Source organism: Schistosoma mansoni, chromosome 1, assembly GCF_000237925.1.
Source record: "Schistosoma mansoni strain Puerto Rico chromosome 1, complete genome".
Taxonomy (NCBI): Eukaryota; Metazoa; Platyhelminthes; class Trematoda; order Strigeidida; family Schistosomatidae; genus Schistosoma; species Schistosoma mansoni.
In genome coordinates, this window is record NC_031495.1 from 52,814,329 (window position 1) to 52,828,819 (window position 14,491).

The 14,491-nt window shown below is 38.3% G+C and overlaps 1 protein-coding gene across 1 annotated transcript in view; it reads right to left on the reverse strand.

The window, feature by feature from the left end:
• Window positions 1-2,711: 2,711 nt before the first annotated feature.
• The window catches only part of Smp_154780 (s-adenosylmethionine-dependent methyltransferase related), a gene marked incomplete at its 3' end in the record, with an annotated part of 18,747 nt that continues 6,967 nt past the window's right edge, over window positions 2,712-14,491 (reverse strand). Inside the window, exons 5-9 of the mRNA XM_018794828.1 lie at window positions 13,567-13,735; window positions 10,068-10,138; window positions 5,276-5,446; window positions 4,990-5,148; window positions 2,712-3,256 (exon numbers count right to left, since the gene is read on the reverse strand). Coding sequence (XP_018649201.1) covers window positions 2,712-3,256; window positions 4,990-5,148; window positions 5,276-5,446; window positions 10,068-10,138; window positions 13,567-13,735 — 1,115 coding nt within the window. The remainder of the gene's footprint in view (window positions 3,257-4,989; window positions 5,149-5,275; window positions 5,447-10,067; window positions 10,139-13,566; window positions 13,736-14,491) is intronic.

Sequence of the window (14,491 nt, forward strand, 5' to 3'; positions counted from 1 at the left end):
TTGTCAGCAAGGGATTGTAGAGATCATTGGAATCACGAACCGACCTAAGACCACCGTTGGAAACTTAGAAGCATTGGATGGCCGTCTCATTCTAGTATATCACTCCCTAGCAGTGCACGTCCACGACCCTGAACGCAAAAACCGAACCCAAGACCTTCGGCACCTTTCGTAAACCCTTAATCTCTAGTCCACTGAACTGGGATCCACCAGTATTAAGGTTTAACCTCAACCAATCCACAACATACCGAGAACATATTTCGTTGTCTTAGACATTAAAACAATTTAACGCCTACTCAATGTCCCTGAAGTTAAACGTCCGTTAGCGAGACCAAAGGTTTTAGGTTCGATCCTTATGTGTAGGAACGTGAGTGAGCCCTGATGGGGAATCCCACACTAGGACGAGACGACCATCTAATCCTCCCAAGTTTTCATTGGTGATCTAGCTTGGGTCGGTTCATGATTTCAATGAGATTCAGAATTCATTTGAAACATTTATTTCAACTACCTGGTTGCTCAATCTAACACTACACACTTTTATTGAAATTTAAGAAAATAAACTGCAATCCCTCAGTCAACTTCTGATCAATAATGGAAAACCAAATAAAATCTGAGTATTATTATTTTGGAAACAAGATAAGAATTCATACCGAGGTTGACCAACCTGCAAATGAAACAATTTCATATATACTTTACCCCTTACAATCAGAACAAGTGTAAACTAAAGTCAGCTTTGAATTCTCACTTTGTCTTTCTAAACTGTAAAGTTCTGCCGAAAACATTTCCAGCCTGTTTGTTTTGCTATTGTAGAGACAATTTATCACAGACATTACCACTAAAAACCAACCAACATGTATAATGTAAAACGAAACTTGTATCTTTGACAAATAATTAGTGTCAGGGTAAAGAAAAGCAAAAAGATCAACTCCCAGGAAAATGATGGGGAAAAACAGTAACAACTGGTAACCTTCGAAAATATTCACGACTATCATTTATTTATTTGAACACATAGATATTAGTACAAGGAGGCACCAGATAAATATGCGCCAGACAAATCTCATTTGATTTGTGTGAGGGCTGCGATACTACCCGGGTGCCCAAACCGAAGCAGGTGGTTTTCTTAGGGGATCACACCCGGAGCTTTTGACCTAAAGGTCTGATCCACAAGGCAATGGAGCATCGTGAGGAGATGCTGTCCCATGGTAGCCGGTGACCAACGATTGATTCATACGCCATTTGTTCCCTCACGATACTGGAGCCCATGTGCACCATTGGTTTGGAATCAGGGTTTTCCAACTCCCCTAGGTGGACTCACCGTGTCCACCAACCCGGTTAAAACGCCGGATGACTGTTGCCACCAAGCTATACTATCTGACAGAATTCAGCTAACATAGCTCACAACGAAAGTCAGTGCTTCCGTAAGTTGATACTATTTTCTGATTTACTTCTACTTCAGATAATACTGGATGCTGTACGTTAGCAACGCAGTTGGGTGACTAATACCCATTATTTCTATTAAAGGATACTTACAATACCACATAATGCTTATACCCTTACTACTCCTACCACTATGGGATTTGAATTGACAACTGCATCTCTGTGCTAATGTGGTATGGCAACTCGAACTGATGTACGTACGAAGTTCTATAGTGTGACCGACTGACTAACTTCGTTGTTCTCCAGTCTGTTTACGCCTAACTTCATTGTTAACTGTGTAGTAGTTTATGACAAAGGAGAATTTTTCAGAAGACACTGGTGATCAGAAAAATAGTCTCATATTATTTGTCTAAACAGAAAAACCTCAATTTTACACAACAGAAAATCGTACGCTACATTTATGACTCATGGCAAACATTCCGGGAGATAATGGGTGAAGATCGTTATTGAGCTCTGCGCAAGCACTACACATTCACAATTAGATAGTACAAGTTAGGTTATCCACAATATACCTGAGGATGAAACATTCTGTACCCGATGAGAGCAGTACTGTTTCTGCTTGGGAATAAATGAATGCAACCAAACGATTATTCCTAAATGGTAGAAACTATCATAACCGAGCAGAATCACTGAATTGAAAGTGTCCAATTTATACAAGACAACCAATTCCCATAACTTGTGTTTCCTGACCACACTGATAAAACTAGGAAAGCGAAATTTAACCTAATGTGACAATCATATTCTTCGCATTATTCTGCGCGTGTTTTATAATAACGTTGCGTATCTTCCCATTTATATGTTTATTAACTAATCACCAACTATGTGCAATATCAATATATAGACGAGGGTATTTGGTTGAACGACGATGTGAATTTGGGTGACTTGTTTTAGGAGAGTCAATAAATCTTTATTATACCAGTATTTTGTGCTCTAGGAATTACAGTGGTTCCCATTTTCAAGTATTAGCAGTAGGAACTCGGATAAAACAGAGCCAATACGTGCATAGAAGAGGCGAAAAAAGGGATAACAAACCCTGGTATTTCGCAATGCAAAAACTGAATAATTTTATATTTTATCTTCACATAATACAACAGAAAATACAATACACTGAACAGCTAAGTCAACAAACCATATACAGTTATAATTTATTCAGTTAAACATCTTATCAACCACACATATGTATGGCTAGGAAGAAAGTTCTGATATAAAAGTCATATAAGAAAACCAAATCTTATAAATTACATAAATTATTTACAAAATGCCTTATCAAGACCACATTAACTAAGGTAATCTGATTCGTCTGAATGATCAGATTTTGTATTTGTTGTTCTTCTGTTAGCATTTGCCAAGGCACCAAAATAAACAGTCAAAGCTTTACTTTTGAAATTAATCAAGTTCAATTCAAATTCAATGTTTAACGAATCCATTTTAATTTCTCTAATACATTTGATTGAAATTTCCAGAAAATCTGCTATATTTGTATTACGAGGCAAAAACAACGCTACATTTCCATTGGTCAGCACTAGAGCTAAATACAAAGCACACCATAAATTTGTATTGGAATTCTGAAATTCTATACTCGATAAGTTAAAACTTTCATGATCTAAGTAACTAGGTCCGCCCCATGGTGGTGACATTAGAGCAGCAGTGTATCCAAGGTTGTTGGTCACACCAGACTGAGAAACGAAAATTGATTGAATCTGCTTCCATGCCCAAGTAAAATAATCTTCACAAACAAATTCAATAAGATGGCGAACGCCATAAATTTCAGCATTATTTGAAGCCATTGAAATACGAATGGGATCCGATTCAATTGCGATCACTAAAAGAAGATGAAAAAGTAAACTTTATACTCAAGTTCAAAAAAGTCCCCAACTTTCCGTTGTCCGCACTCCAAATAAAAATGTGGATTAAATATGACAGTACCTGATCAACATTATAGTCAAAATAAAGGGAAAGGAACCAAAGTTATTTGATGAGTAAGATGTCCTAAACTCTCAGAGCATAAGTGCTTTCGAAAAAAAGCAATTATTCCTGGAATAAACGTTACTATCATTTCTGAACACAGACCAAAGGTCACTCACGGGAAAAAGTAGTTATTCTAACTATTTCGATAATCATGAATACTTCATTCAGGTTTCCTGGAACTTGGATAGTTGGTGTGTTAAATATATGCAGTAACTTCACTGTAATCGCCCGTTCCAGTTATGGTCTCTGGTTTAAACAAATAATTCACTGGATAGTACTAGTTAGCAACTTCCATGAACTAAGATAGTTGGTCGGTTGTTTCCAACTACTGAACAAACTATATTAAATATTATTTTACCGTAGGACTCAAACCAAAGATCAAACAACATGGGTACTACTGTTTACCACTATGCTACTGAGATGCTATCAAAAATCTTGGTTTAATAGGCGTTGGTTTTTATTAGAGTTCAAATTTTCTTGTCATTAATCTGTAGGACCGTAGTTATCTGTTTCATCAGTATACAGGTTAATTTTACTAATATCCCGAAAAATTAACTTAATATATTATTAGGTGGATGATGTTAAGGAAAAATTAGTGTTGTTTCTGTTTTGCTATGGCTAGTTTTGGATTTGGGTCTTTAGTAATAAGACACTCAATTCTTGGTCAGAAAACTAGTCATTTTCACGGAAAATGAAGAGAATCAAAAGAAATAACCAATACGCAGATCTGGGAACTCAAAAAACTGTTTTTGATTCACTTAAGGTAAGTTGAAGAAACAAAGTAGTGATGAATCACCTGGATTTCGTACTAAAGGTGCAGTTAGGGAGGCTATGAGAATTAACTGATCTACTAATAAAGACCACATGTGATCTATTATTAACGATAACTAAGTTAAGTAAGTAGTTGGGACCGTTGGTTTGTCAAATTTGATAAAACTAGTCTCAAGTTTTGTACACTAGTTAAAGAATTCAAAACGAATATTAGAAATAACATCAGCGGTGACGAACAGCAGTTAATGTACTTGTCGCATTATTGTGAACGGCAAGAGAAGCAATAGAGGACTGTGTTTTTCTACCAGGTGAAAGATACAATAAAGTAATGGGGATTCTCTGAGCTTATTTCGTCGGGCCTTTCTAGTCAATTTACTGGTAAGTTTATTTGTGCGGGTAAAGGATGTAATGGTATTGCAAAAGCTTATAAGACAAATGAAGAATTGTGAGATGATCTTTTCGGAAAAAAAGGATTGACAAGAGGATTTAAACCGTTATCCTGAGTTAAACTAGTAATTCACACACAACCCCGAATTGACAATGACATCCTAATGAAAGGACCAGAACAAAACTTCCGCGACTTACTTGACTTTCTAAGTAGAACAAATATCTTGTTTTTAATTTGGGACTTTAGGCATAACTCAGTCATTTGGTCAGAACATTTGAACGTATTCTACAGTTGGGACATTAATTTTTAGTATTCAACCACAGATTATCTATAACACTGTATTGAGAGAAAACTGGTGTACAACACTTTTATATATTCTTCAATAAATACGATTACGAACTATATTAGGAAAATAAATAACACATTACCTCGAAATCCACGTAACGCGAATTGTATAGCATTTGATCCAGTACCACAGAAAATATCCAAGACTGTGTAACTTCCTTTTGTCGAAGGTGTAAAAACTCGATATATACGTTTGGCCTGGTGAGCAGCAATTACTTCAGGAGTAGCACTGAATAATGAATCTACATAGGTTATTAAATAAATAATAAGTAAATAATTGCTATATGAATCAATGTTATGCATTCTCGAGTGGGAAGTTTACGTATTTTGTTTGAGTATAGTAAAATTAATTAATTAAAACAAACTTACCACAATCAACTTGAATCCCAGAATCAAAACGAGAGAATAGACGAAATCTTTGAGCCCAATATTTATCCATTGAAGGGTCAAAGTCATTGCACACCAGCTGATTGGACTCACATGCTAACTTAGGTACAGGTGGATTATAACGCCAAAAGAAGCGACAGTTGTATAAAAGGGCTGAGAAAAAGGACAATAATTAGAAGCTGATTACAATAAAACTCAAACGAGATGAGTTTCTTGTGTTATGTAAATCAAGTAAAATGATTTCATACAATGTGTATAAGGGAAAACAAACCAAATTATAGGGTTTGACTCAATTCTTATAAATAAAGAGAATTTAACATTTTGTAGAGCGTATGTCGGCTATACTGAATGTATGAAAAAAAGTTGTTACACGTCTACACGATATATTCTTACTTTTGGACAGGCGAATTATTCTAACCATCTCAGTTATTTTGTCATTCATACATGTGACCTTGAGAAAGTGTGTATAATTGCATGATGAGTTTAAATGCTTGGTTGTATCTCTCATGCCTATAAATGTTAAGTCACGTTTTAGTCAAATTGAGTTAGTGCGTCGGCCTTCTCCATCACTCATTTTAACGCCTAAGTGAACGAGTGCCTGATATAAATCCCTTTAATTTAAATCGTATTCGACTTTCTATCAACACTGTTGTTCAAAAAGGATCAGTATAAGTTACTTACTCACTTACGCCTATTACCCCTCATGGAGGAGCATAGGTCACCCACCAGCACTCTCCATCCAACTCTGTCCTGGACAATCCTCTCCAGTTCTTTCCAGTTGCTATTCGTCCTATTTATGTCTGTTCCAAAGTCCCGACGCAGTGTGTTCTTTGGCCTTCCTCGTTTTCATTTCCCTTTAGGATTCCAAGTTAGCGCGTGCTTCGTGATGCAGTTTGGTGATCTCCTCAATATCGGTTCTATCCACTTCCAGCGTCTTTTCCTAATTTCCTCTTCAGCTGGAACCTTCTTTGTTCTCTCCCACAGTAGGCTATTGCTGATGGCATACGGTCGACAGACATTCAGTATCTTACATAGACAATGGTTTATAAATACTTGTGGTAGTTATCCAAGTTTCAGCTCCGTACAGTAGAACTGTCTGGACGTTCGTATTGAAGATTCTCATTCTGATATTGGTCGACAGACAGTTATTTTGAGTTCTAGACGTTTTTCAAGTGTAGGAATGCAGTTGTTGCTTTGCCAATCCTCACCTTTACGACTACATTAGATCCTCCTTATTCATCGATGATGCTGTTCAGGTAGGTAGGTGAGTTTCCACATTTTCCAGGTCATCTCCATCAAGTGTGATTGAGTTGGTATCATCTGTGTTGCATTTGAGGCCTACTGATGCAGAGGCTGTTGCTACACTAGTTATCTTCATCTGCATTTGTTGGTATGTATGGGATAGAAGAGCTAGGTAGATGATTTACGAAGTCCAAATCGTCCAGTTGCATCCATGTTGTCCAGTGTATTCCGTGCTTCCCCTCAGATGTGAAGGTCTTCATAATCCAGTCAACCACCAGAAGAAGGAGAAAGGAGGAGAGTAGGCAGTCTTGACCGACAATGGTCCTTATTTGGAATACGTCTGTCAGTTGTCCTCCATGCACCACTTTGCACTGCAGTCTGTCAGATGAATTACAGATGATGTTGACGATTTTCTCAGGTACTCCATAGTCTTGAAGAAGTTTCTATAATGTTCTCCTATCTACACGGTCAAATGCTTTCTCATAGTCAAGGAGGTTGATGTATAGCGACGAGCTCCATTCAATTGATTATTCAACAACGATCCGTAGTGTCACAATTTGGTCTGTGTACGACCGATCCTTATGGAGTCCGGTCTGTTTGTTTCGAAGCTGAGTAGCCATATGGCTACTAGTCTAAATGACTTTCTCTGTTCTTGTTCCACTGTTGTCTTCTTTTCTTAAGTCTTGATCAGCGTTTCTACAGAGATCCATTCCTTATGATGGTATTTCTTGCGACCCAGCACCTCTTATCACGTTGAAGTTAGTGCTTCTTTGATACTTTTCCAGTTGTCCTCCATAGTAGTTTGTTCTTCTTTTAGTAGATCTTGTAAGGCTTAGAACTTATTATTGAGAGTTATCTTGAATTCGTTGAGATTGTCAATATGTCGAAGGAAGGCTGTATTGAATATTTGTAATGCTCTTTGTCCAGTTGTCTAATGCTTATTTAGCTTCAGTTTCATCTTGACCACAACCAAGTGGTGATCTGAAGCTATGTCAGTTCCTCCCCTGTTTCTCACGTCTTCCATTGACCTTGTGAATTTTTTAGTGATGCAAATCTGTTCTATCTGGTTCTCCGTGGTGTGTTTCAGTGATACCATGTAGTTTTGTGTATGCGTTTGTGTGTGGATATAGTGTCACCTATAATCATCTTGTTGAATGCACATAAATTTGTCAATCCTTTGCCATTCCCATTTCTTTCTCCCAGTCCATGTCGTCCCATGGTATCTTGATACCCGGTGTTGTTCATTCCGACTTTTGAGTTCAGGTATCCCATTGTAATGGTTAGGTTGTTTCCTAAGTACTTTTCTACGATCGATTGCAGCATCTCATAAAACTGATCTTTATTTTCTCCGTTACTATCATTGGTAGGTAAATAGCACTGGATAACATTCATTGTTACCCTCCCCTTCTTTGTTTTCAAGAATGCTTTGATGACTCTACATTGATGAGATTCCCATCCTATTAGTGCTTTTGATACTTCTTTAGACAGGATCAGTGCAATCCCTTGTATGTGGGTGGTAATTTCTTCTTCATGATCAGAGTATAACAGTACCTCACTCGAACCTATCCTTTGTTGTCCATTTCGGGTCCGATGGGTTTTACTTATTCCGAGCACCGTCAAGTTGTATCTCGTCATCTTCGTAGCTATTTAATCGGTCCTTCCAGTCCTCTATATTGTTCGAACATTACGTGTAGTTACGTTAATTGTTACTCTGGTTGTTAGAAGGGGAATTAGCCTCGTGACTTCGGAAGAATATCAGCTTTCGCCATGAGGCATAATAATTGTTCTAAATGAAGGTCCTTCAATTCGGAGGACAGAGTTTTAATGGCTGAAATGATTTTTCCCGGTTAGCGTTGTTAAGCAAGGTTGTCTTCTACGGGATGAGGATGCTAATCCTATGTCCAACCCTACATTTTTACCCGGGTTTTGGACCAGCAATAACCCCAGAAGAGCTACAGACAGAGTATTACTAATATACAAATTACAGATTACTTCGGACCTAAGTTAGAAGCTGATTCGATTATCGACTTATTTTCATATTTATTAAATGCAGCTCATATATGATTACTGATTTAACCAAGACTTTTACTTGATATCTTTCAAAATTAGACCAACTCGGGAGAGAATATATGCGTTCGTATTACTTTAGGAAACAAGTTCAAAATTACGTCGTCTACATAGCGGACTGACTGTAGTTAAATAGCCATCTTGAACCGGAAAACAATGGACTCTCTAATATAGGACTTCTCAGAAGTGCGTATTTACGACCCCGTCGGGATTGAGAGCAGAATGTTCAGACATTGGAGAGAGCACTTGACCTTCAGATCCCTGAGTTCAATCAGTTACAACGTAGTACCAGGCACATATATGCATCGGTCCAAGTTGCTACACCTCATTAGCATAGCAAAATGAACACTAAATTTATCGAAGTAGTTACCTCAGTGGTAGTAATATATAAAATAAAGATTGTGTATAAGGATGTAGTCCATGAGTTAGCACCCAATGGTTGACATTTCTAATTTTAATCAACTCGTGGTACTGAGTGACTATCATCCAAAGTTATTATTAGGTAACTGCCTCACTCCCAGGATGGTTAAGGTCTACTGAACACTGCTTCTCAATAAAACTCCAGGAATTACATCTCCGAATTGGGGATTTGTGAGAGGATGATTATTATTAGTATAGGTAAGCTTATGGAGGCTATAGTCGAAGTGTGAAATAAAATGTATTTTCATATTGTAATTGTTATTATTCATCGTAATGTTTGATATTTCCCAGTTATTGACAATAAGAGTAAATATGGTCAGTCTTTATAGATCATTTGCGTTTATTAGATAAGTGCCCCTATATTATTTGCAATTTTAAATTGATTATATTTTAAATAGATGTTAGCAACCAAATTTAAGACATGGGTTTACTTTCATTGAATACCCCAACGAAATAGGCTAGTCTTTGTGTGAACATCGACACTTTGATACAGGTATATCCAACTGAAATACATTACTGATGTTTAGATAATTCATTATTTCCTTATCGCTACAAACTAATAATACGTCAAACGTTATTACAGTAACGGGAGTTATTTGATGAAATCATCAAAGAAAAATTAACTCGAGTTAATACATTGTCTAATCACCGAGTGGTAACCAACGTCATGTTTATGTAGTGTTCACCGATTATGGAATTCTATAGATGAAGTTGCAATGTATTCACTATTCTAAGTGATTAATCATTAATTAAACTATGTTTAGACTTTAGGTAGTTGACACTCATCAGTAAAACGAACGTGTAATACTTAGAGGTCTGTTTATCCCTGCGAACTTCAAACAGGCGTCATCCAGGTTTGTATTGAGACATTACCACTGAGGTATTCTGGTCATGAATGATCTCTTGTAGGACTTAGATATTTATAATAAAAAATACTAATGAAGATAAATTAGAATACTATACAGAACGATTCTCTGAAGAATAAAAACCTTCTTCTAGGAAAAGAAATAAAATGATAAGAAAAGTAGAGCAGATTGTAATTTACCCTCTAAGTTGAATGTGGGTGAATTCCAGCAACGAGGTAGGTTCAGTTTCCATGCATTGAGTACACGGTAACTAGGAGTATTAATAACAAAAAAGATGCATATAGAAATACCTGGAACAACAAAAAAGCTGGTGTGTTAAATATTGGAAGAATAATATCGTTAACGACATTACTGTCATAGTCTTAGATTTTTACACTGATTTTGACAGGTTGTCACTCACAACTCAAAACCACACACGACTTTTATGGTGGAAACATTATATTAAAGTGAATTTTCGAAGACTTGGCATTTATTTTAGTCCTCACATAACACGAATTAGCCATGATTTACTGAGTATGTTATTTACCATATACATAATTGAATGGTCCTGACTGAGGTAAGGACGTCAAAACTTAATACTGATCGACGGACCGGAATAGTTAAATAATAACACAGACCAGTTCAGTGTTAAAGAACTGATATAAATAGTAGATAGATTAAGAATGACGACTGGGAGTTGTGATATCATCAATCCCACCTAAACCTTGGAAGATGCGAATAAAATAACATGACCAAGAATCCACTATTCGATCATTACCATTATAGAACCTGGTACGCGTATGTATTAAGTTCAAGTTCCAACATCTCATATCACCAAAGCGACAACAGATAAACAAGATGAGATAAAAAAAAAGGGAGGAATTGATTTGGACGCCAATTGAAATTTGACCGTAAGGAATGCAGTTTAAAATGAACAATTTTAGTCAAAAAGTCAAAGTTAAGAATGACATTTAACTTAAGAGCTTGGTGGATAAAAAGAATGAATACTAAATTTTGTATCGACGATGTAGATGCATTCGATGCTTACCTGGTTATTTATTCTGTCGTATTACACTAGTTTGATCTATGCTATCATCTTTTTTTTTCCTTTTAAAGCTTTAGTTACTTGGTTTACTGCTGATACATGAGATAATTTACAGTGACTAAGTTCTACATTAGTTTAAATAGTATGAGAAGATTGGAGGTACTTGACGAAGCTTATCTTTGAAATATTGTTCGATTGCGAAGAAAGTCAGTCAGTCAGCGACAACGTAGGACCAGGCACATATATGCATCGGTCCAAGTTGCCATACCTCGTTAGCACAACAAGATGAACACCGGATTCATAGAAGTAATTAATTTAGTGGTGGTAGTATATAAAGAAAGGTTGTATATAAGGATATAGTATAGGAAGGAAAAAAGTTATGGAGCAATTTTAATCTCAAGGTTTAAGGGAAGATAAAGAGTGTATACACCTACGCCATTGTGATCGATTCTGAGCCATGTCACCCACAGTCTCCAACCATTGGTTACGATAGTCACGTGGACCCCAACCAAGTAGTCTGCATCTACCAACATGGCTCCGACTAGAAGTTAGTGACTTCAAGCACTGATGCCATGTTTTGGTTTGGCCGCCCCTAACTCTCTTCCAACCATCCCCTACACTGGTCAACATTGCGCGTCGTGGTAATCGGTGTTCAGGTATACGTAACAAGTGGCCCAACCATCTCAGTCGATGAAGATTCATGACCTCATCAACTGATTTACCATCATTCCCTAATACCCTGCGTCTAACCTCACTATTACTTACCCGGTTATCCCAGCAGATGCGAGCAATATTTCTAAGACATCTATGGTCAAATACTAGTAACCTACGAGTATCTTCTACTCTTAATGGCCATGTTTCACAGCCGTAAAGTAGAACAGAGCGAACTGCTGCGCAGTATACTCGTCCCTTAATTGATAGACGGATATCTCGTCTTCGCCATAGGTGACGTAAGTTAGCAAAAGCCAAACGAGCTTTTTGAATCCGTGCTGAGATTTCGTCAGACACCAACCCATTAGGGCTGATCAGACTTCCAAGATAAGTGAAGTTGTCCACGCGTTCGACTACTTCACTCCCTATCCTTAGTTCAGGTGTTGACGCAGGCCAGTCCTGGAGTAACAATTTACATTTGAATGGGGAGAAACGCATCCCAAACATCCTGGCATTATTACTCAGTTCCAACAGAAGACTCTGCATTTTGCCAGTGTCTTCACCAAACAGGACTATGTCAACGGGTCGCCAGATACATGGAGGGTGTATTTTGTTGGCTGTCCATTTTGGCGAGGTGAGGTCAAGTGAATGACCACACTAGGATCCTGTATGCGTGTTTCGGAGACACAGCATACATCAATGGTACGAGATTCTAGGGTTTTAGCTAAGGAGGCCTGTTGACCGATTTGACTTAAAGTAGGTACGTTGAAGGCTCCAATGTGTAGTTTGGAGCGAGGTTTTAGTAGACCTGGGACAGCGTTTCGCGCACTAGAATCGTTGGCCATGGTGACACTTGAGGAGGAAACCGGAAGAGGAAGTTTAGTGTTGAAAGTCAAGGTAGAAGGAATAGTAGGAATTGAAGAAGGAGATTGATTATGAATACAGTGGTCTTGAGTGCTGTTAGAGGTATGAGGGCAGTTATCAATTCCCGGTTGCCCACACCGTGGAAGGGTTCTTCTAGGGGTACCTGAAAAGGAAATTGGGTTAGAAGTGGTCTTAATGACCTGAGAGCGTGACCGCAGTGCCCAAGGGACAACTGCTTGAGGTCGGTCACACACGACCTTTTTGTGGGTAGTTTTAGTGTTAGCTCCGTTCTTCAAAGGACCTTACCGCCGGAGACGGATATCCATGGGATAAGGCGAGGTGTGCATTTTTAGGGTCGACCTTTTCTAACCCCACCCTTCCTTGTGGGAAGGCAGCATCGCTGTCATGCTGGTTGTCTGAAGGAAACACCTTACTGCTGTCACACCTCTGTACAGTCAGCAGTACGACTTCGCCTTCGGACCTTGGGTTCGCTGCTTTTAGTCTCACCGCTCTTCAAACGACCTGCCTGGTATGGTAGGACCTTGAGGAACGATTGTTCTAGCCAGTATAGCTCGATTGAATCATCACGATAGGCAAGCCCGACCACCACGTCAAGGTAGCAGCAACGGTCGGGGATTGCGAAGAAAGCATCAAGTACATATTATTATAGCTAGTCGATGAGGTTATGTTACTATATATCGCAAAATATTACGATATCTGAAACCAAAGAGTGGAAAATATTCCATAATGAATAAATCAGCTGAAGTTATTAACCCCTACTACGGAGCGTGAATGAAACTGCAAACCATTTAATTTGGATCCTAGTAACAACTGTAACCGGTGACCAGAAAATTTGAGCTACGTAGCTCAAGGCCAATGGTGATTTAATGGAAATGTGATCCCGATAGATGACTACTAATTCGTATGACGATAAGCAGAAGTACGTAAACGGTTAAGTCATATACTCACAAGTTGTTTGACACCAACAGTGAGCTTAACGAGAATACTTATCATCTATGTGTGGCGCATATGTATCCGGTGCCCTTTGTACCAATATATATGTGATTAAAAATGTGTTCAAAACAAACAATGAACAAAATTGGAACCAAGTTACATACTTATATTTTAGAAAATATTACCTATTATTGTCATTATGGTCACTGGTAAACATGCAAACCATCTCCAGTACATAACACATTCTTGAAAAAACTGAAGCTGCACAAATGTATGGATCGACCAAACTTTTTAATTCTCCAGATGAACTCATAAGTAATGATCCAGAATACCGAACAGATTCAAGATCAAGATCTAGGAAGAAAATTGAAACAGTAAACATATAGAACTTGAGGATTGTCTTTATTTATTTATTTAATCACATATATATTGGTACAAAGGGCACCGTCTACATATGCGCCACACAAAATAATGAGAATGGGAGGAGAAGAAAGAAGATGCGTATATATAAAAGAAGGGAAAAAAAGAAAAGGAGAAGAGTAATGATGGGGGGAACGGAAATGTACAACCAGAAGAGCTCTCTCAGTTAGGAAAGTTATAGCCACTCTTTATGAAGAAAGTAGAAGGTTACAGCAGGATCGCCACTGGCTTCTATTCTGAGCCATATCTGATAACGTCTCTAGCCACTGTGTTGCACCATCTCTCGGACCCCAACCAGGGAGTCGTGAAGGACCAACAGAAGCTAGCCCTTTGCAGCTTTCTTTCATACCACGACACCATGTCATACACTGACCTCCTCTCCGCTTTTTCCAACCAGTCCCAGAGTCGGCAAATAATGCACGACGTGGAATTCTCTGGGACGACATTCGTACAACATGTCCAAGCCACCGAAGTCGGTGTTTCAAGATGGTGACACCAATTGAATTATCGTCTCTGCGCCCGAGCACACGATGCCGAACCTCTGCATCACTAACATGGTGTTGCCACTGGATGTCAGCAATCCTTCGGAGACAACGATGATCGAACACAGAGGGACGTCTAACATCCTCAACTCGGAGAGGCCAGGTTTCACAAGCATAGAGTAAAACTGCTCTCACCGACGCGTTGTAG